At 45.9% G+C, this 25,875-nt stretch overlaps 2 protein-coding genes and 1 non-coding gene across 3 annotated transcripts; 2 read left to right on the top strand and 1 right to left on the bottom strand.

Moving 5' to 3' along the window:
* Positions 1-206: 206 nt before the first annotated feature.
* On the bottom strand, positions 207-7,528 carry LOC103752342 (zinc finger protein 419). Its single transcript, XM_008856065.3, has 5 exons — positions 7,272-7,528; positions 4,319-4,357; positions 3,487-3,613; positions 2,301-2,399; positions 207-1,508 (listed from the first exon to the last, which is right to left on the bottom strand). Exons 1-5 carry the CDS (start codon positions 7,392-7,394, stop codon positions 637-639), a joined length of 1,260 nt encoding a protein of 419 aa, XP_008854287.1. The 5' UTR covers positions 7,395-7,528; the 3' UTR covers positions 207-636.
* Positions 7,529-9,297: 1,769 nt separating this feature from the next.
* LOC103752341 (gastrula zinc finger protein XlCGF26.1) lies at positions 9,298-25,737 on the top strand. The gene is made up of 4 exons (XM_008856064.3): positions 9,298-9,991; positions 21,695-21,821; positions 22,629-22,727; positions 23,071-25,737. Exons 1-4 carry the CDS (start codon positions 9,959-9,961, stop codon positions 24,609-24,611), a joined length of 1,800 nt encoding a protein of 599 aa, XP_008854286.1. The 5' UTR covers positions 9,298-9,958; the 3' UTR covers positions 24,612-25,737.
* Positions 10,847-10,978, top strand: LOC115068115. Its single transcript, XR_003847490.1, has one exon. It is a non-coding gene; the product is annotated as a small nucleolar RNA SNORA5 (small nucleolar RNA).
* Positions 25,738-25,875: the final 138 nt, after the last annotated feature.

Below are 25,875 nucleotides of genomic sequence, written 5' to 3'. Positions count from 1 at the left end.
AAAAAAAAAAGAACAAAGGGCTCACTCACTCTCCCTGAAGCTCCGGCAAGTCACCTTGGGAAGAGCTGACGGCAACAGTCCTCATGTTGTCTCAATGTGCACATCGCTAGCTCCCCCACAAAAGTTACTGCCAGCACTTCTGAGCTTCTCATTTAAGTCAGGCTCACTCCTGAGGCTGAGTAAGGTTGGCCAGTGGCCCAAAAAAACCAAAAAAAAAAAAAAAAAGAACAAAGGGCTCACTCACTCTCCCTGAAGCTCCGGCAAGTCACCTTGGGAAGAGCTGACGGCAACAGTCCTCATGTTGTCTCAATGTGCACATCGCTAGCTCCCCCACAAAAGTTACTGCCAGCACTTCTGAGCTTCTGATTTAAGTCAGGCTCACTCCTGAGGCTGAGCAAGGTTGGCCAGTGGCTGAAGCTTTTTACTACCGTCTCTGCACTAAGAAACCTAACAGTGTTGTGTTTATGTTGCTAGCCAGAGAAGACCTCTGCTCAAACCCTTTTTCAAGCTGTTCACAGTTCCTCTTATCCCTGTGACCTCTCTAGTTTAATGGATTGTGGAGGTGAGGGTGAAAGCTCCTCCCCACATCTGAAGCATTCAAAACTCATTCAGTGAACTTTATGGAGTGTGTCGAGGTCAGACCACTGAAGAACTTTCCACCTTCATTACACTCATAAGGTACTTATCAAAATGAATCTTCCGATGTCTAGAAAGGCCAGAGCTGTAGCGAAACACTTTACCACACTCCCTGCACTCATAATGCTTTGGCTCACTGTGAGCTCTCTCATGTCTGATGAGGTTAGAATGCCAAGTGAAGAATCTCCCACATTGATTGCACTTAAAAGGCTTTGATCTGAAATGAGCGTGCTGGTGATGCACGAGGTGACAATTTTTGCTAAATAATTTCCCACATTCACTGCACTTATATGGCTTTTCTCCAGTATGAACGGTCTGATGTTCAACAAGGGAGCAGTTACGCCAGAAAGCTTTTCCACATTCACTGCACTTAAAACGCTTTACTTTAGTGTGAACATTATAGTGTCGAAGGAGATGGGCATTTCGGCTGAAGGCTTTCCCACACTCACTGCACTTAAAAGGCTTTTTTTCTCTTCTGTATAATCTCTGGTGCTGAACAAGTACAGGATTCTGACTAAAGGTTTTGTCACTGTCACTGCATTTATAGTCCCTGTTTGCAGTGGGAATGGCCTCTGCACTCTTGGTACTCCTGGGTGGCTGATCACCACCGTGGGTCATCCAATCTCCTAGATGAGAGCTGGTCTGCAGGTACATCCCGCTGCACTTGCTTTGTAAGCTCGTCTCTGACAGGTGGTTTCTGGTGCTCTTCATAACTGGGATCCTGCCCTCTTCTGTTTTTAAGGGTTTCTCAGCACTTCTCAGCTTTTGCTGTTGGTGAAGGCTAGTACTCATTTCTTTACCTGTAGAAAGCGTCTGTTCAAGAGCTGTCTGTTCAAGAGCTGCCTGTTCAGCCTTGGCTCCATTCCAATAACCTGAACAAGGAGAAATGCTGATGAAGGGCACATAGACTTTGAAGTGACAGGTTGCTAGAAAGCAGGATCGGCGATTTCTGACAGAATGCGGGGGCTAGGTCACAGGGGCAGGGGTCCACCAGAGTGCTGAGCCTGATAAGAACACAGATTCAGGGGCCCCAGGGGCAGCAACAGCAGAAGGATGGCACGCAGCACAGGAGGGACAGGGACCCAAACACTCCCGGGCAAATGGCTTTCTGCAGGGCCTCAGCTGCTTGAGAGGCAGAATACAGTGCAAAAGAATGTGCTAGGGCCATAAAACAGGATGACTATGCTGGGCATGGTGGTGCATGCCTTTAATCCCAGCACTTGGGAGGCAGAGGCAGGTCACTCTCTGTGAGTTTGAAGCCAGCCTGGTCTACATAGCAAGTTCCAGGCCAGTTGGAACTACAGGGAGACACTGTCTCAAAAAGAAAAAAAAAAAAAAAAAAACCAAACCAACAACAAAAAAACCAGGCTGACTATAGAACATACATACAAGGACGGCTCAGGGGATTAGTGCATGATAACAGCACAATCAAGGAAAACCACACTGTCACAGTGCAGGGGAGCAGGCAAAGTGCCCGTAGGTGAGGGAGAGCCCTCACTGAGAAAGAATGGAGAAGGTAAGTAGGCAACTGGGCAAGCTAAGATAGACAGAAATCTGCCATGATGCTTTGCCATGGCACCCAAACATCAGAACCAATAGAAAAGATATTTTCTAAAAAACCCATTCCAGAATTCATTTACCACTCAGCTCTACCAACCCAGTACCTGTCCACATAGCTGGAGTCATGATTCCTCGGGCAGGGATGACGGGCTCTTTCCACGACTGCAGCTGAGTGATTTCATGGGTCCCAGGAGGTATAAGTCCTAAGGAAAAAATAGGACATACTTGGACAGAATGACCCAACCATGGCAGTTCATAGGAATGAAAACTAATGAAACAGACCCTTGGTGGAGTCTTTCAAGAACAACTAAACAAATAGAGGCCACAGCGGTGCCAGAATTCCTGCAACGGGCAGAACTGTGGTGGTCTGAATAAGGAATATCCCCCCACAGGCTCCAAGTATTTGAACAGTGGACCCCAGGTGGTGGCGCTGTTCGCAGAGGGCCATGGAACCTTTAGAAGGTGTGGTTATGCTGGAGGAAGCACGTCACTGGGGCAGGCTTTGAGAGTTACAGCTTTGCCTGCTTCTAGCTTACCTCTCTTCTGCTTCCTGTGCCTGACTAAAGACGTGAGTGCTCCAGCTTTCTCTCCAGCTGCCTCCTGCCATGCCTCCCCACAATGGACTCCCATCCCTCAGGAACTGTAAGCCCAATAAACTCTTCCTTCTAAAAGTTTCCTTGGTCATGGTGGGGTTTTTTTTAAATATATTTTTTATTTTTATTTTATGCATTAGAGTGTATTGCCTGAACGTGTGTAAGTGCATTCGTGTCATGCAATGCCCACAGAGATCGGAAGAAGGCGTTAGATCTCCTGGAACTGGAGTTAGATGGTCGTAAGCCACCATGTGAGTGCTAGGATCAAACCTGGGTCTTCTGCAAGAGCAGCCAGTGCTCTTAACTGCTAAGCCATCTCTCCAGCCCTGGTCATGGTGTTTTTATCACAGCAACAGAAAAGTAACTACTAGAAGGATCAGGGCATATCAAGTAACAGTTGACGACAGGGCTGAAGTCACAGAAAGAGGCTGTATTTATAGTGTCACCAGGCCATGGACAAGCCGTCAAGACTAGCATTATAGTCTGATGATAAGATTCCCCTGACCACAAGCTTCTCCCTACATGCCTTTACGGTGGTTCAGAGAGAGAAGGTGTTCGTGTACATAGCTCAGGATTTTCACCTATATTTCTACAGCAGGACATTGGAAAGAAGCAGTGTCCACAGGTTAAACTCTGCAGCTATGGAAAAGAAACCAAGACCACCTGATGATGCTGTGACAGGGAGCAAGGTGCTTACCCACAGAGGCCATGAGTTTGAAGTTCTCCAGCATTACACTGTGGTACAGGAACTTCTGAGAGTCACTGAGCAGTGTCCATTCCTCCCTTGAGAAGCAGATGGCCACATCTTTAAAGGTCACACAGCCCTGTCACCATGGGGAGAGATGAGTTCACAAGAAGTCTCCTGCCTTGGGACATGTGCAGAGGGTACCAGGCTCTGGTGCCACTGACATGTGTAGTCTTTCTTGTGTCCCCCTGATTACTGTGTTCAGTACTCACCATGAAAAGGCAGGTGGACATGAGGGCTACCCAAGCTCAATATTTGACATGCAATGCTCCCCTAGTCTCCTTATAGATCATTCACATGGCGTTCTCCTCGATATGGCCAGATGTGGGTCACTGTTCCCCCTCATGCCCATGATACATGGGCCTGGAGGCCATCTTCACACATTCCCTCTCAGCATGTTCATCTCTCTTCGTACCACACCTCCATTTCCATCTCATTAAACAGCTCCTCTGTTTACTGCCCCACCATGAACTCCTGCCTTTCACTATTTCCACCAGACATAAGGCTGTCTGAGTATTTCCAATTCAGTCTTACTTCCTGACATTTTCTAACATCCAGCACTGGAACTCTATCTTCTGAATGTCATGTCAGTGGTTGCCATAAATGGGAACCTCACCATACAATCCCTGCACTGGACTCAGGGACCTTGCATTCTACGATCACTTTCCATGGAACAGATGTGAGGATAGGGAGAACTGCGAGCAGAGGCACAGGGCACTTCAATCCCAGAGATCACTTACATGGCAAGTGGGAAGGATGAGTTTCTGGGACATCCTCCACTTACCTCTCTGTAGTGGGTAGGTGTCTCTGAAGCAATAGGAACCTGTGGAAAAACAAGGGAATGAATAATAAGCTATGATGCTGGTACTCCAAAGGACCATCTAGGTCCTCCCTCATACCTACCGCCAGGTATACCAAAATGCCATCTTGGCCTCAGTCCTCAATGAGGTCTCTTACTAACTGGGTGCCCCGGGACAAAGCCTCAAACAGCTCAGTGTTATCCTTTGGGATATGGGAATAAGAATGCCACCCCTGGGATGTGGTGGCACATGCCTTTAATTCCAGCACTGGAGAGGCACAGGCAGGCAGGTCTCTGTGAGTTCAAGGCCCCCTTGGTCTACATAGTGATTTCCAGTCCAGTCAGGCCTACATGGTGAGACTATGTCTCAAAAACAAAATCAAAATAAAGGAAAAAAGCAAAACTAGCTGGGCATGGTGGCGCATGCCTTTAATCCCAGCACTTGGAGGGCAGAGGCGGGTGGATCTATGTGAGTTCGAGGTCAGTCTGGTCTACAAAGTGAGTTCCAGGACAGCTGGGGCTACAAGGAGACCCTTTCTCAAAAAATACCCTTTTTAAAAAAAAAAAAAAAAAAAAAAAAAAAAAAAACCAAAAGAATGGTACCCTTCACCAGCGGGAGTATTATTTTATCATATTCAGTCCTATGTATCTTTCAAGAGTTTCAGCAAACATTCTTGCACACTTTTACAATGTATGGTTTTGTTTTACATATAGTTAATTAAGACTATAATATTAAGCCAGCATGTAGAGCATGTCTTAAATCTAGCACTCAGGAGGCAAAGAAAGCCAAATTTCCATGAGTTTAAGGCTAGCCGGGTCTACATAGCAGGTTACAGGTCAGTCAGGGCTACATAGTGAAACTCTATCTCAAAACAGCAGCCCCCCGCTCCCCATGTACACACACACATACACACACACAGAAAAAATGTGATATTTAACATTAACCTATTTAAGTAAATTCTGGATATATTTTCAAGCAATTGTGTTTACAATAATGTCATATCCATGCTATTTGAATGAATTAAAGTGCACTTGTGTTGTACAATGCCCAAGGAGGCCAGAAGAGGGCATTGGATCCCCTGGAAATGGAGAGCCAAAGGTCATAAGTGGTCGTCTGGGTACTGGGAACCAAACCATGGCCTTCTGCATGAGCAGCCAGTGCTCATAACTGCTGAGCCATCTCTAAAGCCTCTGTCCATGCTATATAAATCACCTCTGGCTATGTATAAATCTTGACTACTATATAAACAAGTAGTTGTTAGATAAAATTAAAGTTACTGACAGAGAGCCTGGAGCTACGTAATCAGCTTCTAGGTTTCGGCCATGTATAGTGTACATACCAAAAGAGGACATTTGTTTGAGGGTCCTTCTATACATGAAGGCCTGCTGCTGAATCCAGTCTATAAGTCCCTCACCCAGACCTCCATTTCAGTCCAGAATCCCTCCACTTTATGAACTTCCAACCCTGCAAACAGTAGCCAGTAGCCATATCGGCTAAACCCATGTCCTTTCTTCATCTAGAAAGTCTACCCAACCCCAAACTCTTACAATTCACATGTGATTGTGTCCTTTAATCTTGGTGATAGGGAGGCAGAAGAGGTGGATCTGTCAGTTCTAGCCTAGTCTACTCTCCAAAGCAAGTTCCAGGCCACCTGGGCTACAGGGAAAACCTGTCTCAAAAACAAACAAACCCACCAAAAAACCAAAACCAAAAAAAACCAAACTACAACCAAACCAACCAACCAAGCAAACAATAACAACAAAAGAAATAAAATCCAGGGGGCTAGAGAGATGGCTTAGTGGATGCTCTTGTAGAGGACTAAGGTTCAGTTCTCAACAACCACATGGTAGCTAACAACCACCCTTAATTCCAGTTCCATGCAGGAAATCCAAACCCTCTTCAGGCCTCCATGGGCACTGAGGAACACAGGTGCACTTACGAACATGCAGGCACAACATATACACATAAAATGAAAATAAATAAAAAATAAATTGTAAAAAAATCTGAGAAATGAAAAATTGTTTAAAAAACACAAAAACAACAAGAAAAATCTTTTTTTTTTCTTTTCTTTTCTTTTTTTTTTTTTTGGTTTTTTTGAAAGAGGGTCTGCTGTAATCCCAGCTGGCATGGCACTTGCTATGTAGACCAGACTGGCCCTTGAATTTAGAGATCCACCTACTTCTGCCTCCGGAGTGCTGGGATTAAAGGTGTGACTACCACAACTGGCAAGAAAAATCTTAAGATTCTCCTTCCCAAATATACCCCCAGGCTTTGGGCTGGTTCAGGCTCTGTAGGTCCAGAGGTAACTCATCTCAGACTCTCAGGATCCCCACGCGCAAAACCCAGCTAACCACCCTGAAACTTGCTCCCTGCACAACCTTCCCTCCCTCCATCCTTTCACAAGATCAGAACAAAAACACTTGAATGGCCCCTTCTCTTCTAAGCTCATTCACGCCTACATGTAGCTCAGGCTGTCCTGTCCAGCTTTAAAGTCCACTTCATATCTGAACACTTCTCTCCAGCTTTGTGGTCAGCTCTATGCTCCACACCCACCAGCCTCCTGCCTTAGTATACCGGGTTTAAGGACTCTCAGGGCGCCTTGTTTCTACCCCCGTGACCCTCCCACTTCTGGCCTTGAGGCTTGGAAAACTAAGAAATCGGTCGACTCTCTCTCTCCTCGGTTCCAATCTTCCACCAGCGCCTTCCTAAATAAAGCTCAGCCTCCTCGGGAGCGTTGAGCCCTTCCCCTCTCCCCAAGCCTTTGGAGGTCGCAGCCCAGCACACCCTGGAAATCAGCGGGCATCACACCGGAGCACACACAGGGCAAAAAGGAGCATTTCGGCCCGAGGTCTCACTGTGCCACGGGCCCTGCTGCAGGCTCTAGCTCACCCTCATGCTCTAGGGACTCGGGTGGGCCCGGAATCACGCCGCACTCACCGGATCCGCCGCTCCACGCACAGCCGCCATCAGACTCTGCGGGCGAGCCGGGTACGAGGACGCGGCCGTGCGCACCCCAGACCTGCAGCGGGGCTCCCGGGGCGTCGTGGACTTCAGACCCATCGCGGTGCCCGAGGACAAAGCCTCCCTCCTCTCCTCCTTCCTGCCCGGGCCTATGCCCAGGAAAATTAGTTTTCCCGGACCTGACCAACCCAAACAGGAACTTTGAAAGGAATCCCAGGCAGCGAACCGCCAAAGTCCCGCCCAACGCTAGCTGTAGCCATGGAAACGTCCGTTTTCACTGGCTGAGGCCGCGGGCCTCTTGGCGCAGTCCCTTCTGGGTAATGCAGTACCTACAGCGTCCAACTCCAGAGAAGTGGACACAGTGCAGGGATGGAGATGGAGAATCAGTCTCCAGGGAGTTCAGCGGACTCAGGAGGAGACTGTCAGATTGATGATGCCGCAAGTATTTCCCACTTGTAGTGAATGGTTGTGTTTTCAGAACCAGTGGGGGTGGGGGGCTTTACCTGCCGAACCAGTACCAAGATAGAAAGATGCCTGAGTAGAGAAACGGCAAAGATTAACATGGAGGAAAAAGCAAAGCACAGACTTGGAATCACGGGATCATCCATTACCACCTGTAACTGAGAATTGACTCTTTCCTCAGTTTCACACATCAGATATTGGTCAGAAATGGTGTCAGTATCGTTGACTTTTTAAAAACCTTTTATTTTATTTATTTCTTTGAGACAGGGTCTCTGTATTCCCAGCTGGCTTGGAACTTGCTATGTAGACCATGCGCCTGCCTCTGCCTCCCAAGGGTTGGGATTAAAGACTTGCACCACCTTTCCCGACATTATCATTGACTTACATTGATCATCTCTATGCTAAAAGAAATCTGAGGCTTTATACAGGATTCCACTCAAGGAAACCTCTTTAGCCGGGTCCTGAAGACACTAAGGAAAGGCTGGGCAGCAGCTACTCAAGGAAACAGAAATACTGGCCTATCTACAATCAGGACTGTCTCTGCAGGACCCCGATGAACTCCATGGGTACCGCTCCTTCAACATCCATCTCAGCAGCACTTTTCATAAGTCTAATACCAGAGGAACTATATTACCCAGAAGGAAGTGCTTGAAGACTCAGCAAAGGAAAAGGGCCGTTTCCATGACTACAAAAACAAACAGCAGGGGGCTAGAGAGATGGCTCAGCAGTTAAGAACACTGTTCTTGCAGAAGACCCAGGTTCAAATCCCAGTATCCACATCACAGCTAACAACTGTCCATAACTCCAGTTCCAGGGGATCTGACAGCCTCTTCTGTCCTTCGTGGACATTGCACGACACGGGTGCAATTACCTACATGCAGACAATACACACATACACATAAAATAAATATTTAAAAAAAGTGTGGGGTGGGACTTGTGTCAATGCCTGCAGTGATTCTTATCTGGGTAGGTCAGGTGGGAGCTGGGAATCCAACTCAGGTCCTCTGCAAGAGCAGCCAGTGTTCTTAACAGCTGAGCTATCTCTCCAGCCGGTAAACTGAATCTTTAAAAATCCCCAAAACACTTTTGTACATGAGAAACACTTTTTTTTTTCCAATCAGTTTTCCTGGATAGTACATTCCAGCAACCTCAAATTTAGCCTGGGGGCTCAAGATGTGGCTGAGAAGCTAGAGAACTTGAAACTATTCCAGAGGACTACAGTTTGGTTCCTACCACCCACATCAGGCAGATCCGAACCTCTCTTGTGGCCCCTGTAGGCATCAGCACACATGTGGCATACACTCATACAGGTACATGCACATAAATAAGAATAAATCCTAAAAAAATAGAAGAAGAAGAAAAGCCAGCCACAGAGACGAATTGGTCTTATACCTTGCAGTCAAGGTGTGTTGTGTCTTATATATTATATATAGTTCTGGTGGGCAACCAAGGGAGAACAGCGAAAGCACAGAAGAGATGGGGATGCACAGGACCCATGAATGCTGGCTTTCTGATCTGAGGCTTGTTGCCCTGCATGACCAGGTATCTGCTGAGTTCATGAGAAAAGGCAGGAATGGAGGAGAAACAGACTCTTTCCTCATTTTTACACACCAGATATTGTGTCACAACACTTAACTTCTATATTGAGCTTCCCCGGGCCCAGGGTAATCATTTCGCCCAAGGAAACCTCCTTACTGGAGCCCTGAAGATACGCTTAAGGAGAAGGAAAGACTGCAGCAGCTCGGGGACACGGAAACACTGGCGCATCTGGAACCACCACAATCTCCACAGGTTTCTCCTTTGTGGAGACTGAGTCTCCATCTCCACCTCTACTTATGAGTCTCCAACTCCGTCTCTACCGCGGAGGTTCTATCTTCATCTCTACAGCGGAGTCTCCATCTCCACCTGTACAGCCATGTCCACTTCCCCCATGATTGACGCTGGGGAACTACATTACCCAGAGGAGAGCGCGGGGAGCCTGCGAGAGGGCTCAGCCAATGAAAACAGGGGTTTCTTTTCTGCAAATTAGGACGGGGATTTCCAGCTTTGCTTTTCCTGGATTCTCTGGCTGGGTTTGCGTCCAGCTGGCCAGGGGAGGAACGGAGTGAGGAGCACGGCTTAGTCCTGTGGCTCCGAGTCGGCTCTGCGGCGCCCCTTGACCCGCGGGACGGCCCTTGTGTCCCTCTGGCCGGCAGAGTCAGATGGCAGCGGCTGTGCGGGGAGACCCGAGTCAGGTGAGTGCCACGTGGTCCAGGACGGATTCTCTGCCTGGGTTTGCGTCCAGCTGGCCAGGGGAGGAACGGAGTGAGGAGCACGGCTTAGTCCTGTGGCTCCGAGTCGGCTCTGCGGCGCCCCTTGACCCGCGGGACGGCCCTTGTGTCCCTCTGGCCGGCAGAGTCAGATGGCAGCGGCTGTGCGGGGAGACCGTCAGGTGAGTGCTACGTGGTCCAGGACCCTCGGGAGTCCTAGAGCGCAGTGCGGGTTGAGTTCGAGATGCTGTAGCTCCGGACGGGGAGTCACCCACGGACAGCTTCCCATTTTGTGCTTTGTGCTGGGATGTGATGCCCTGACTCTCAGGGGCAGTGGACCGCGCTTGACAAGGTTTCCATGCTGCACGTGCTCCGTGTCCTAAATCCGAGGTTTCTCTGGTGTCAGGGTTTTTTGGTTTTATTTTTAATTGTATTGAACGTTTTATTTTTTCACATGTACCACTGCGCCTGGCATGGTGACAACAACGGGGCCTGGAGAGGTGGCTCAGTGGTTAAGAGCACCATATGCTCCTGCAGAGGACTGAGTTTCAGTTCCCAGCACCCACTGGCAGCTAACTACTGTAAAATCCAGTGCTGTCTTCTTGTACCCACTGACACAGGGGAGAAAGTACATCCCCTAGAGGGTTCATAAATGCATTTAAGGATGGATCCAAACAGAAGCTTTCGGATAATTTTATTCGAATTTAAGGAAAAATTCTCAGGGCAGTAAAACTGGAAATCTGGGCAGCTGCCTTGAGGTGAGCAGGGAGAAAAGCCATGAAGTCATGCAGACTTAGAGCCTATGTGGAGGTCAAACACGTGGCCTACTGATAGGAAGAAGGAAGCCCAAAGCCTTAAGGAAAGCATGTTTAAAAGCAAGCTTTGACCCAAAAGGCTGCCATGGAAATACTGTGACTCCTGGACCCTGTACCCACCTTGCCTGGGCTCAGGGATAAATTTCATCAAGCATCAATAAAAAGAAAAAGAAAGCGTGTTTAGAAAAGGGGCGTGAAGTAAAAGAGAGATTACACTTTTCTGAAGAATTGAGAAAAGCAGTAAAAATTAACCTACATTTCCTGTCTATTTAGCATGATGGGGTGAACCTGGCTTCCTAGGGGTGGTCTTATGGCATGGTGATTAGCCAGTGAAACTGGAAAGGTGGGTGGGTCTTCCAACAGATAGAGATTTTTTTTTTGACTTACAATATTTTTTATTTATTTTTCATTTTTAAAAATTTTTGGTCTTTTTGAGACAGGGTCTCCCTGTACTCACTATGTAGACCAAGGCTGGCCTGGAACTCACAGAGATCCGCCTGGGGCTGCTGGGATTAAAGGCGTGGGCCACCATGCCTGGCTACTCATAATATTTAATACAAGGTAACTAGCATACAAATGGCTATTATGCAATTTTGAGATCTGGTATAGTAACCCCCCTGAATTGGTCTTTGTGCTGGTCCTTTTAGAACTTTTTTTGTTTTTTTTTTGTTTTTTTGAGACAGGGTCTCCGGCTGGCCTGGAGCTAGCTTTGTAGACTAGGCTGGCCTGGAACGCAGAGCTCTGCCTGCATCTGCCTCCCAAGGGCTGGGATTAAAGGCATGCGCCACCTCACCACCCCGCCTTTAGAACTTTTATCATGAAATGCCTGTTGGATGTTGTCGAAACCCTTTTCTGCATTTTGAGATGATGATATGGTTTTTGTATTTGAATCCATTTATCTGATTTATGACGATTATTGACTCACTTGTGTATATTGAACCATCCCTGCATCTCTGGAATGAAGCCTGCTTGATCATAGTGAATGATCTTTTTGTTGTGTGTCTGTATGAGGTTTGCAAGTATTTTGTTGAGAATATTTGCATCTATTTTCATTAAGGATATGGGTCTATAGTTTTCTTTTTTGGTGTCTTTACCTGGTTTGGGTATTAGAGCGATGCTGGCTTCATAGAAGGAATTTAGGAGTTCTCCCTGTTTCTATCGTTTTGAATAACGTAAGTAGTATTGGTTGCAGATCTTCTTAAAATGTCTGGTAGAATTCTGCTGTAAGTTCATCTGGACAAGGGTTTTTTTTTTAAGTCTGCAGGTTTTTGTATTACTGTTTCCTTATATGTTATGGGTCTGTTTAAACTGTTCTCTTGTTGGTTTAACTTTGGTGGTTCCCATGATTTTAGATATCCATCCATTTCTTTTAGATTTTCAAATTTGGTAGCATAAAGCTTTTTAAAATATTCTCTTATAATGGTCTGGATCTTTTGTGTCTCTGTTGTGATGTTTCCCCTTTCATCTCTGATTTTGTTGATTTGGATTTGCTCTTTCTTTTGGTTAACTGGCCTAGGGTCTATCTTGTTTAGCATTTTAAAGAACCAGCTCTTAGATTCATTGATTCTCTGTATTGTTTTCTATTTCATTCATTTCTGCTGTTATTTGTTATTTCTTCTCTTCTGCTGGGTTTGGGTTTCATTTGTTTTTGCCTTTCCAGAGCCTTTTGACTGCTTTTAAAGTGTCCCAGAGGTTTCGTTGTGTTCTGTTGTCCTTTTTGTTGAATTCCAGGAATACTTTTTTTTTTTGATCCTTTTTGAGACAGGGTCTCCCAGTAGCCTCAGCTGGCCTGGAACTCACTATGTAGACCAGGCTGGCCTTGAACTCATAGAGATCTGCCTGCCTCTGCCTCCCAAGTGCTGGGATCAAACACTGGGCTGAATTCCAGGAATACTTTTATTTCTTTCTAATTTCTCCTTTGACCCACTCATCATTCAGGAGTGTTTTGTTTAATCACCATGAGTTTGTGTAGTTTCTAGGGCTTTGTCTGGTGTTGATTTTAAGCTTTATTGTGTTGTGGTCTGATAGAATGCATGGAATTATTTCAATTTGTTTGTATTTATTGTGGTTTGTTTTGTGCTGTTGAGGTTTATTTTGTGCCCTGGTATGTGATCAATTTTTGAAAAAGTTCCATGGGGTGCTGAATAGAAAGTGTTTTCTTTGGTACTTGGGTGAAATATTCAGTAGATGTCTGTTAGGTCCATTTGATATGTGGTATTTAATTTAGATGTCTCTGTTTATTCTTTTCTGGATGACCTGTTTAATGGAGACAGTAGGATAGTGCAGTCTCATACTATTACTGAGTTTGGTTTAATCTGTATCTTAAAGTCCTATAGTGTTGTTTTTATGAATTTGGGTGCACCAGAGTTTGGTGCATATATATTTCATGGTTGTAATGTCTTCTTGGTTAATTGTTCCTTTGATCAGAATGGAATGACTGTCTTTATCTCTTCTGATTAGTTTTAGTTTGAAGTCTATATTGTCAGATATAACAATTCCAACCCCTGCTTATTTCTTAGTACCATTTGCTTGGAATGTTCTTTTCCATCCCTTCACCTTAAGGTAGTGCCTGTCCTTGAAGGTGAGATGGGTTTCTTACAACAAAAGAATGCAATGGATCTTGTTTCTGAATCCATTCAACTAGCCTGTGTCTTTTGACTGGGGAGTTCAGTCCATCCATGTTTAAAGGTATTATTGAAAGGTGTGTATTGGTTACCATCGTTTTGATTACTGTTTGCATTCTTTGTCTAATTTTGTGTTTCCATGGTTATAACTTCATTTAGTTTCTTTCTGTTGCCCCTGGGGTATAATTGTTCCTTTCTCCATTCTTTGTATTGCTTAAAGTAGCTGGTTTTGTGGACATGTATTCTTTCAGCTCATTTGTGTCTTGGAAGATTTTTCTTTCCCTTTCAACTGCAATAGACATTTTTTCTGGGTAAAGTATTCTGGGTTGGCACCTATGGGCATTTAGAACTGGGAGTGCTTTGGTCCAGACTCTTGTTTGCATTGATAAGTCAGTTGTAATTCTGGTAGGTTTTCTTCTATATGTGAGTTTTTCTTTTGCTGCTTTCTGTATTCTCTCTTTGTTCTGTACATTCAGTGTTTTTACTGTGAAATGCCATGGGGCGTTTCTTTTGTGGTCCTATTTGGTGTTCTATGTGCTTCTTGTATTTGTATGGGCATATCTTTCCTTTAACTTTGTGAAATTCTCTTCTACAATCCTGATTAAGATCTGGTCAATACAGTTAACCTGAAATTCTTCTTCCTCTGTGCCTGTGATGCATAGATTTGGTCTTTTCATGGTGTCCCACATCTCCTGCATATTCCATTCCTGTGTTTTAAAAATTTTTTCATAATCTTCACTTGAGCAGTCCAGTTCTTCAACTTTATCCTTCAGTGTTGATATTTTGTTTTCTATTTCATTCATTCTATCTGTGAGGCTTTCTCCTGTTGTTTCAGTTTGGCTTACTGAGTTTTTCTCTTCTTAATTTCAGCCTGTTTTCTTCAATATTTCTATCTGTTGTGAATTCAGTCAGAAGTTTATCCCTATCTTCTTTTAGTTCTTTGGTTTTTTGTGTGTTCTTTAAATTCGTTGAATTCCTTCATCATGTTTATGATTGTTCTTTTATAATACTGTGTCCTGGGTTATCTCTAGGGGGTTCTCTTTAAAGAACTCGTCTATAGGACTGTTGGAGTTTGGTGGGAACAGGTACTGTTTTGTTTACTGTGTTATTTTTCTGTTGTGAGTTTAGCATGTGAATTTCTTTTGTTGTTTGTGATTCTGGTATGAAACTCAAACCTTCCTTTGAGTTGGCGTCTGCTTCTGTTTGTATTATTGGTGGGCCTTGGTTGTTTTCTTATAGGGTATGTAAAGCTGGTTGGTTTAGGTTTCAGGTTCTCTTGGATTTTACATTGGAGGGAACTGAAGGCTTCAGATCAGCTACTCGGGAGCTCCCACAGATGCGGGGGTTCGAACCAGCAACCCCCGGCGCAGTGATGATTGGGGATGAGTAAGCACAACATTCACCAGCCCACGCCACCCCCAATACCGGGAACACTCAGGCGCAACGGGGAGCCTAGTCAAGCAGGGACTCATTTATTGCAGGTGTTACAGAGCTTATAAAGGCACCTGGAACTCCCCCCACCCCGCCCCGAGGATGGTCACGCCCTGATCACGCACTCCTTAGCAGTGCAGAAATATTCTTCAGACTTTCAAAGCAAGCCAGGCTGTGCCCCCAGTAACTTCCTCTCAGACCTATGCAAGGTGGGGCCTTTAGGTCCCCACATACCCCCCTTTTTATTTTTATTTTAAGGCCAGACTGACTTTATTTCACGGGTTACCCACCTCATAGGCGGCTCCCTGAGGAGAGATGGCTATCTCCTTCCTCTAATCTTATGCATTTTTGCCTGTCTTAGGTTGTGTCACCTCTGATCAAGTCTTGCCCATTATTGGATCATGCACCTGGCCATGTGCATGTCCTGTCTTAAGAGTACTTGTCATGGGACATCTTACCCGTCCTTGGCTAAAAATACATCATGATTAAGGGCAGCCACGTGGGTAATGCCAGCCCATGACAGTCTTAGTCTCTTCCTAACTCAGTTAGCCAAGCATGGGCAACCAGAGGGGGTCCTGGGGAAGTCCGTAATCATGAGGAGGTGGGCCGTGGCAGTTCCAAGGGTCCTCTGTCGCCAAATTATCTAGTAAAGACACTTAAAGATAAGCATTATCAAGAGGAAGCAAGTCATGGAGGACAAGTTGAAATACTTCTGAGACCATGTACCTCAGCCAGTTGTCTGAAAGGCAGAGAGGCTGACTGGCAATGAAGCCAAGGAACTGGGTCCTTCACCCCAGATGGATATAAATAAAGAGAGGAATCTTGTCTCATGAACCATTGTCCATGGACTGTCATGCTAGTCAGTTGGATCCTGGCCTACCCACTTAAGGTTTTTCACAGGCACCCATACGGGGTTTGAATCTCCTGTAGGGTAGACACACCCAAAGCCTTGACCCCTGGTTAGCAATGGATCTGGTCTTTTCCATTGCCCCGTAATGGGGTCCTTCCATCTTACCCGTACCTCAGGTCTCTGCTCCTGTCCCCAATGCTTTTGAAACCAGGATTCCAACTGATTTTTTATGAAAATTAAGAACATTAATAGTGAATAAGGCCATACCCAACTGTTGGTGGGGGCTTATTCCCCCTTTCTGTTTTTGTAATTGAAGTTTTAGGTTTTGATGGTTGCGTTCTACAATGGCTTGACCTTGGGGATTGTAAGGAAATTCTGTATTGTGTTGAATTCCCCAAAGTGAAAAGAAATCTTGTAAATTTTTACTCACAAAACATGGTCCATTATCAGTTTTAATTCTTTGGGGCAATCCCAATGTAGCAAAGCACTGGAGAAAATGAGACTGAGCATGTTTAGACTTCTCTCCTATATGAACGGTAGCCCAACAGGCATGTGAGAATGTGTCGATGGACACAAAAATATACTTAAGCTTTCCAAAAGGAGCATAGTGTGTGACATCTGTTTGCCACAAGGAATGGGGCTTGAGTCCCCTGGGGCTCACCCCTGGCTGTTGCAGAGGCAGTACCTGTACACAATAAGCCATCTTGTCTGTCTCTGCATTGCCTTGGGATAAAGCCCAGGCAATCCTTGGTGCCCCCTAAGATGCTGTAAGAAAATAGGGCTGCTCTCTCTTTAAAGAGCGTAAGAATCTGAATAGTGTCAGAAAGCAATGGCCATGAGTTCCTTGAATCAAGCTGCTTTACTAAGGACTCCCTCAGCCTGGGATTCAGCAAGTGCAGCTGCCCGTGGGGCTGTAACACCTTCCTCAAACCGGGCCTTCCCAGCCGCCGTCCCAGAGCCAGTCGCGGCACACAGCCAACAGTGGTTTTTTTTTGTCTTTTTTTTTTTAAATGTGCCACGCCCCCACCCGGCTTTCACGCTAGCCCCTGACTTGTGCGCTCATTAGTTTAAGGTGGGTGGGGTGGGCGGCTTTCGCTGCCGACCCCCGTGCACCCCGTTCTGCCCCGCCCTTCTGCCCGGGAGGCTCTGAAGCTGGCCAGGGCATGCCTGAGGTGCCGCTTATTACTTTGGCTGCTTTTGGTTTCACTTCTGTTGCATTTCTGCCTTCTTCCTCAAACCCTTCCCATGATTCCCATGTATCCCCAGTAAAAACATTAGCCCCAAGTAGCCAGGGAGCCAAATGAATCGCCTCTGCCCAAACCTTTTGAGCTACAGGATCTGACAAATCCAATCCCCTGCTTTTAAGCATATTTCTCAGTGCTTTAAGTGCTGGGTCCTCAGACTTAAAAGTTGCATTTCCCATCTTTTGGGTCTTGCTTACCCCGAACTTCCGATTGGCCCCAATCCGTTTTTCTTCTTTCCTTTGAGCGCCACGCTGGGCGCCAGTTCCTGGGGGTTTGAACCAGCGACCCCCAGGCAGTGATGATTGGGCATGAGTAAGCACACCGTTCACCAGCCCACACCAGCCCCAATACCGGGAACACTCAGGCGCAACAGGGAGCCTAGTCAAGCAGGGACTCATTTATTGTAGGTGTTACAGAGCTTATAAAGGCACCTGGAACTGCCCCCTGCCCCCCTGAAGGTGTGTCTTAAGGATGGTCACATGCTGATCATGCACTCCTCAGCAGTGCGGAAGTATTCTTCAGGCTTTTCAAAGCAAGCCAGGCCATGCTGCCAGTAACTTCCTCTCGGCCCTATGCAAGGTGGGGCCTTTAGGTCCCCACACCACAGAGGCACAAGTCAGGCTCTAGTCAGGTACATTCAGGTTTCCTTCTAACGTCTGGACCTCTACTAGCAGACACTCACAGTACAATTTGGGAAGTTTGCTAAGGGGAGGCCTGATTTTGGCCCTCTCAGGGAGTCTGCTAAGGTGTCATCTCCTACTGTAGGGAGAGAGGTCTAGCCCTGGCTAAGTGGAATGGGCCTTACGGGGTCCCTATTAGAGGATTGGGTATGGCCTGATTGGGGAAGCTCACCACCACAGAGGCTGGATTTCAGGCACTCTCAGGCAGTCTGCTGAGGTCTGGGCCCCTACCCTACTGTAGGGCAGAGAGGTCTAGCCCTGGTAAAGTGGGAGGGGCTTCACATGGCCCCAGTACAGGAGGTTGGGCATCTTGAATTTAGGAAACTCACCACCATTTGGAGGCTGGATCCAGGCACTCTTATAGGGTCTGCTAAGGTCACAGCCCCTACTGCAGGGCAGTGAAGTCTCCCCCTGGCCAAGCGGGAGGGGCCTCACATGGTCCCAATTAGGGGGTAGACTAGAGATTTTATAGTCTTGAATTAATGGGGCTTTTTGCTACTCTAAACAGCACAGTCATTGCTCACCCGTGGAGGCAAAACAGTTATACACAACATAACCACCAGCACCAACAAAAGTATCCCTTTGTGTGTGTGAGGGGGGAGTGTGGTTGTTCCTGTGGAGGTTAAAGGGCAACACTGTGGGGTTGGTATTGTCCTTCCTTCTTTTCCTTTTTTACATGTATTCTGAGGATTGAACTTAAATCATCAGGTTTGGGCCATAAGTACTTTACCCAGAGTCCTCTTCCTGTTCCTCCTCCCCCCACGCCCCCTCCCTCCCAGGAGGTTTCGAGCAAAGACTAGATCTTAAAGTTTTCCAACCTTCCAAATACAAAATCAGGCTGGAGTGGGGGCGATGAGAGTGGAGGATAAAAGGTCAGGGTGTGGGGTCCACGGGAGACACAGATGGATTGTTGGGGGGGTAATCCATGCCCAGGACGGACAACCAGAAAACAGCACCACAGTGTGTCTAAGGAGAGTACAGGCCCAGTGCCAGAGAAAAGATTGCACAGCAGAAATTTTGAAGAGTTATCAAGAGTCCCAAGTGGCAGAGTCAGGTCCCTTCTTATAGGTCTCTGAGGAAAGTCTCAGTTTGTCTGCAGCCAGTCTCTGATTCCTAGGCAGAGTCAGAAAAGAGGATGAGGAGCAGTATGTTTGTCACGAGCACCCCTCTGATGTAAACTCACCTCATCCGGTGAGGAATGAGGGCACCTGGAAGTCTGTTAGCTGGAGATTCACGGACAGTTCTCTAGAAAAGAGTGCCTCTGCAGGTATCTTTGAAAGTGGGGGGCTGCTGTAGGGATCTGGCTTGAGATGCCCCCTGGTCTGGATTCAAACATTCCCAGCCCTTTCCTTTACGTTGGGAAGCAGAGGAATGGTTTTATAGGAGAAGGAAATAGAGAATTCTTGCGGCGTAAGGGATATGGATTTCAGTCTAGCTTATGAACTGAGATTGAAGTGGAAGGATTGGGATGTAGCTCCACATCTACAGTGGTCAGGCTTTACACTCTGGGCCAGAGGCTGGAATCTGTTCAAGCATCCGGGGGATATTATCCACATGAGTCCAGGTAGCATGCTGGAGGGCATTCAGGATGAATTGTATATAGATTAAAGGATGTCTGCTTATGGATATAGGTCACAGCAGTTATTAAAGAAATACCAATGAAGGGTTTAAATTATTTTGAGTTGGAGTTATGTGGTTACTGAATAAAGAGTCCCAGAAAAGGGGGTCATGGAGGGCCAGGAGATGAAAGACGATTCCTGAAGCTGCTGGCAAATTCAACATGCTTTATTTTCACTGATGAAGAGAATACAATTGTTGAAGCTTTAACACAGAGAGACCCTTCTTGAAGCCTTAGCTTATAGCTTGGTGTAGCCCATGTCCAGCATAGCTAGGAGCTTATCCTAAAATCTGGTGAACCTAAGATAACAGGAAAGCAGATCTTCAGGAGAGGGAAATAGTTACCAAAAACACTGTGAAAGATATTCTTGGGTTACATTATCTATCAGTCATTATTATCTGTAATCCAGGTTAATTTTAAAATTTTTTTCTGTTATAACATTGTAGCAGATGGAACAGAATTATAGCTTATATTGAAATAATTAAAAACAGTGTGTTGCAAAGATAACAGATAAAGGAGACAGGTAAGTTAAACAAGAAGAGTTAAATCTTTAGGTACCCCCAATTTTATAAGTGAAGTTAAAAGTAGAAGAGTAGTCATCTAATAGGTTGGACTGACTTAGTACATATATACATATATAGGTTTTTTTTTGTTTTTTTTGTTTTTGGTCTTTTTTGAGACAGGGTCTCCCTATAGCCCCAGCTGTCCTGGACCTCACTATGTAGACCAGGCTGGCCTTGAACTCACAGAGATCCACCTGCCTCTGCCTCCTGAGTGCTGGGATCAAAGGTGTGCACCACCACGCCTGGCATGTATATAGTTTTTCTAAAAATAATTTTTTTGTTTTTAATTATGTGTATGTGTACATGGAGGCCAGAGGACTCAGTTTCTCTGGAGCTGGAGTTTGATGGTAGAGAGCTGCAGGATGTGGGAGGTGGGAACTGAACTTGGGCCCTCTGCAAGATCAATGTGTGCTCCTAACCACTGAGCTGTTTTTCCAGCCCTGACATACATATTTTTATTAATAGGCAAAAGGTTTATGTCTCTAAAAGTTTGGATTTAAAATGTAGATGTCTCTAAAATGGAGGGGGTTTTTTGTTGTTGTTAAGATTAGATCCTAAAACATTAGATCTTGAATCTAGAATGACAAAATGCTTTCCAAGAATAGTATAAACATTTGAAAACTTGGTCCAAAGGAGATAGGGGCCCTGGGTAAGTAAACAGTTATATCAAAATTACACCTTGTCTGAAGTTCTACAGTATGAGAGCTGACAACTGAGGCCAGGCGGCAGTTAGGAATTCCTGACTATAGTGTATGTGGAAGGACGTGGCTGTCCCTTTTGGATCATCCCTTGGATGTCCCTTTGTTCATTACTTTTTACTCACAGCCTTGTTTTCCCATAGGTTCCTATTAGCGCCAAGACACTTACAGACCATGAAGGCTTAGTGGAAGGTTGCCCAGGTCAATTCCCACTAAAGCCATCACTGGGATTGTATCCTGGGTCGCCACCTGCTACCTTCCCTATCCTCCTCTCTGAATTTTCTGGAATATGACTGCAGAATTCACATTCCTTAGCCCACAGCCAGATTCTATAGAGACCTATTAATGGCAACCACTGGCAGGACATTCAGAAGGTATTAAAGGTCTAGTGATGAGCCCAGTTTGGTGGCACACATCTTTAAACCCAGCACTTGAGATGAGGCAAGCCTGGTCTCAAGTTTTAGGCCAGGTGGACCCAATCTTAAAAAAAAAATTCCGGCTGGGCATGGTGGTGCACACCTTTAATCCCAGCACTTGGGAGGCAGAGGCAGGTGGATCTTTGTGAGTTCAAGGCCAGCCTAGTGAGTTCCAGGACAGCTGGGGCTACAAGGAGACCCTGTCTCAAAAAGATTAAAAAAAAAAAAAATTCCAGTGATGAATATTAGAAAATGCCTGTGTTGGGAAGTGAAGCTGGATCGGAATGCTCAGAAAACCTCAGGTGTCCGTTATGTCTGGTGGAAAGAGAGGAAGACAGGACTTAGGGCTGGAACACCAGCTGGAGGAGCTGGGTGTTTACAGAGATGGAAAGGGAACGGCAGTACAGAGTGCTGTGGGAAGGGAGCGTGCAGAGATGGCGTCACCGCCCATGGTCCAGGTGCATAAGAGAAGAGGGACCCACATCTGCTTGTGTCAGAGGACTGCATGTGAATTACCTGTAAGGACAGGGAGGGGCTTTCCATGTCAGATGTCCACCTTGAATGATCTCCCATCTGTCCATCGGCCTTCTATTGTTGAGTGCTAAACACACTGGTCGGGGGACCGTGAGGAGACACTGTTGCAGTGGCTCCAGGGCCTTGGACCCTCATAGTAGAAAGCTAAGCATGAGTGACTCTGTGAAACCCAGGGAAGGAGTTTCTTAGGACCTCAGCTCTCCCCATTGTGACAGGGCCCTGTGACCTTTAAGGATGTGGCTGTCTACTTCTCAAAGGAGGAATGGACACTGCTGGATGCCTCTCAGAGACTGCTGTACCGCAGTGTGATGCTGGAGAACTTCTCGCTCATGGCCTCTGTGGGTAAGGGCCACCTATTGTGTCAGAGCATGTGGGGGTAGGCTTGGCTTCTCTTTTCCTAGAGGTGGGTATAATTCTTCTTACATCCAGCCCATGTTCACTGATTATTTCCCTGGCGTCCTGAAATAAAAAATAACCATCTTCCCTCTCAAGTACAGCAAAGACAGGCCGGAAGCAGCTTGAGGTCAGGACAGTTTTAATTTAGTGACCCTTGTAGATCTGACCTTGCTGCCTCTACACAGTCTTGTGACAGCACCTATATGACCCAAGGTGATGGTTTGAATGAAAATGTGCCCCATGGGCTCCAAGTATTTGGATATTTTGTCCCCATTTGGTGGCACTGTTTTGGGAGATGTTAGGTGCGGCTATGCTGGAGGAAGCACATCACTGGCGCCTGGCTCAGAGAGGTCTTAAACCTTGCTGGATCTCAAGTCACTCTCTTGCTTCCTGTGCCGGTGAGAGCTTAGTTTCTGGTCCTCCTCCAGACACCTATGCCCCTATGCTTCCCTGCCCTGACAGACTGTAATTTGCCTAAAGCATAAGCTCAAATCAACTCTTCTGTAAGTTGCTTTGGTCAGTGTTTCTATCACAGCAACAGAACACAACCCAGGCACGGCCCTTTTCCCCCCACTGACATGCATTTCTTCTGCCTGCGGTAGAATGGTGGCACTGATGTGGTCACTATTTCATGGTTTTTCTCGGTCACACTCCTTTGAGGAGCTTTCCATTGGTTTTCTCTTCTAAGGACTGTCATGGTTGGGTCTCTGTTTTTCTAGTGTAGGTTGTTCACCTGTCCTACCTTTCTCATAGGACTTGTACCTTCTGGAACCCAAGAAATCAGTCATCTGGAGCTGTGGGGAGAGCCCTTCATCCAGGCACTGGGAATCATGACTCCAGCTATGTGGACAGGTATGAGGAGGTTGAAGCTGGGTGATGTGTCACCTCTCCAGGAGGTTCATATCAAACATCATTTCCTGGTTCTCATGTTCTGTGCCAAGGGACAGGATTCTTTCAGATTTCCCTCTGTCATAGCTTGCCGAGGTGCCTGGTCGTCATCTGTAGTATTTCTGAACCAGGGCTATGCCACTCCTCATGAGACCTCTGGTCTGTGGTCTTGGTAGATGCAGCACTGCAGTGTGTCCTTCCTGCTCTCACCTGACCCCTTCATCCTGACAAATCTCCCATCCTCGTCTCTAGCATGTGCTTCCACACCAAAGTCTCCATTCCCTTCATCAGCATTTCTCTTACTCAGGTTGTTGGAATGGAGTGGAGGCTGAAAATGCACCTGCTGTGCAGAGTATTTCTACAGATGAAGGACTCGGTGCGGCCATTCCCCAGCAGCAAAAGTCGAGTCGTGGTGAGAAGCCCTTACAAATAGAAGAGGCCAGGATCTCTGTAAAGAAGAATGGCACAAAACGCCAGTTGAAGAATTTACGAAGCAGGAACAATGGGATGGACGTGCATCCCAGCCCAGGTCTTAGGCATGAGCTGACTCGTGGGGTCGGGAAGTCATCCAGGAACTCTAACAGTGGAGAGGCCTGTCCCAGTGGGAACAGCAACTACCAATGCAGTGATGGTGGGAAAACCTTTAGTCAGAATTCTGTACTTACTCAGCACCAGACACTACACCCAGGAGAAAAGCCTTATGAATGTAGTGAATGTTGGAGACGATTTAAACATAAATCTAACCTTCTGGTACACCAAATAATTCATAGTGGAGAAAGACCGTATGTGTGTACCGGATGTGGGAAATCCTTTAGTGGCAATAGTGACCTCATTCAACACCACAGAGTCCTTAATGAAGAAAAGCCTTTTAGGTGCATTAAATGTGGACAGTATCAATGCAGACTCATTCAACATCACAAAATCCAGACTGGAGAAAGGCGTTATAAATGTGAAGAATGTGGGAAATCCTTTCTCCGAAATTCTCATCTCAAGGAACACTTAGTTGTTCACACTGGTGAGAAGCCTTTTAAGTGTAGTGAATGTGGGGAATCATTTAGGTGCAGATCCACCCTTAAAAATCATTTCCTAGTTCACACCAGGGAAAAGTCCTATGGAGAAAAGTCCTATGTGTGCAGTGAATGTGGGAAAGTATATATGGAAAAATCCAGGCTTATAAATCACTTGCGAATTCACACTGGAGAAATGCCTTATGAGTGCAGTGAGTGTGGGAAAGTGTTTAGGCAGAAATACAGCCTTATAAGTCATTTGCGAATTCATACTGGAGAAAGACCTTATAAGTGCAGTGAATGTGGAAAAGCATTTACGGAAAAATCCAGCCTTCGAAACCATCGGCGAATTCATACTGGGGAAAAACCTTATGAGTGCAATGAGTGTGGAAAAGCATTTTCAGAAAAATCCAGCCTTCGAAATCATCGGCGACTTCATACTGGGGAAAAACCTTATGAGTGCAGTGTTTGTGGAAAAGCATTTTCAGAAAAACCCAACCTTAAAATTCATTACCGAGTTCATACTGGGGAACGGCCTTTTGAGTGCAGTGAGTGTGGGAAAGCATTTAGTCAGAAATCCAGCCTTAGAAGTCATTTGCGAATTCATACTGGAGAAAAACCTTATGAGTGCAGTGAATGTGGAAAAGCATTTACCAAAAAATACAGACTTAACTGTCATAGGCAAATTCATACTGGAGAAAAAACTTATGAGTGCAGTGAATGTGGAAAAGCATTTACAGAAAAGTCCAGCCTTAAAAGTCATAACTGTGTTCTTGCTGGGGAAAAGCTTCTTGAGTGCAATGAATATGGGAAAGTGTATAGGAAAAAAATCCAGCCTTAAATGTCACAGGTGAATCCGTACTGGAGAAAAACCTTGTGTATCGGTGCAGTCAATGTGAAAAAGCATTTACAGAAAATTCCAGTAAGCCTTTTGAGTGCAATGAATGTGGGAAATCTTTCAGGAAAAACTGTCACCTTACAAAACACACAGAAAAAGTTCACAGCAGAGGACAGCAATGAGTGTGGGAGTCTTTCCTGAACATTCCAGCCTCATTTAACATCAGAGAGTTCACACTGCAGCAAAGTCTTTTGAGCTCAGGGAATGCGGGAATGGTTTTCCTAGCACTTCTGGCCTTTATAGACACTGGAAGATTCCCAGGTGATGGATGCATTGTGAGTGCAGTGAACACGGACAATACCGTAGTTGTCTAATGTAATTCCCCAGCAGAGTGTCCACTGCACAAAATGCTTCAGTGCTTCAGTTTGGAGATCCTCTGCCCGTTCTTCCATCTCTTTAGCCCCAGAGACATCCCAGTGCTGGAATGAGTCACACAGGCACTGATTGATCATGGGAAAGCCTTTGAGCAAAGGTCTGCTCTCACTAGCAACAGTAACAACCCAGATATGTTTATGAATGCAGGGAATGTAGAAAAGCTTCAGCCACTGACCTGCTTTGTTCAACCTTTGTGAGGGAGCCAGCAACTGAGTATTCTCATGAGACTGGCACATTGGAACAGTGGGAGGATTTTTGCTATAAGTCCCCAGTCGGGCCTTTGCCACGGTGCCACTGGGAGAGTTGAGCCCTGTGTTCTCGATTGCTCCAGACTGGAATGGAGTGTCCATGTTACTGAGTTTGGATGGCGTGGGAACATAATTATGGCCTTGGTCTAAATGACTGCTGATTGTTCTTCTAACTGAATGCTACATTTTTCTAAATAAATGTTCATTAGCGCTATGCTCTTGATGACTATTTCAGAGATTTTTCTGCTGTGCCTAATTTTCCCTAGTTTTTCTGGGGACCAACTCTAGATAGGGCCCGATGCTCTTGCATAGAAGTTACCAGATTTCCTTTTAAACTTTATTTTATTTTTTTGTCTTTTTGAGACAGGGTCTCCCTGTAGCCCCAGCTGTCCTGGAACTCACTGTGTAGACCAGGCTGGCCTCGAACTCATGAATATCCGCCTGCCTCTGCCTCCCAAGTGCTGGGATTAAAGGTGTGAAACACCAGGCCCGGCTCCTTTTAAACTTAAAAAAATAAAATAAAATTGCATTTATTATTTTTAATGTGTATGTGTGTATTGCCTGCATGTAAGTAAGTGCACCTG

Source organism: Nannospalax galili, unplaced genomic scaffold (genome assembly GCF_000622305.1).
Source record: "Nannospalax galili isolate Female #2095 unplaced genomic scaffold, S.galili_v1.0 scaffold1368, whole genome shotgun sequence".
In the NCBI taxonomy this organism is placed as follows: domain Eukaryota; kingdom Metazoa; phylum Chordata; class Mammalia; order Rodentia; family Spalacidae; genus Nannospalax; species Nannospalax galili.
Note: the sequence above shows the minus strand (reverse complement) of the source record. Positions and strands in the feature narration are given on the sequence as shown.

Excerpts from the sequence above, each read along its gene's own strand:
- LOC103752342 (XM_008856065.3), bottom strand. The coding sequence starts at position 7,394 with ATGGGTCTGAAGTCCACGACGCCCCGGGAGCCCCGCTGCAGGTCTGGG. Across the intron at positions 4,358-7,271 it reads TGCGTGGAGCGGCGGATCCG|GTTCCTATTGCTTCAGAGAC; the intron begins GTGAGTGCGGCG and ends GTTTTTCCACAG. Across the intron at positions 2,400-3,486 it reads CAAACTCATGGCCTCTGTGG|GACTTATACCTCCTGGGACC; the intron begins GTAAGCACCTTG and ends TTTTTTCCTTAG.
- LOC103752341 (XM_008856064.3), top strand. The coding sequence starts at position 9,959 with ATGGCAGCGGCTGTGCGGGGAGACCCGAGTCAG. Across the intron at positions 21,822-22,628 it reads CTCGCTCATGGCCTCTGTGG|GACTTGTACCTTCTGGAACC; the intron begins GTAAGGGCCACC and ends CCTTTCTCATAG. Across the intron at positions 22,728-23,070 it reads GACTCCAGCTATGTGGACAG|GTTGTTGGAATGGAGTGGAG; the intron begins GTATGAGGAGGT and ends TCTCTTACTCAG.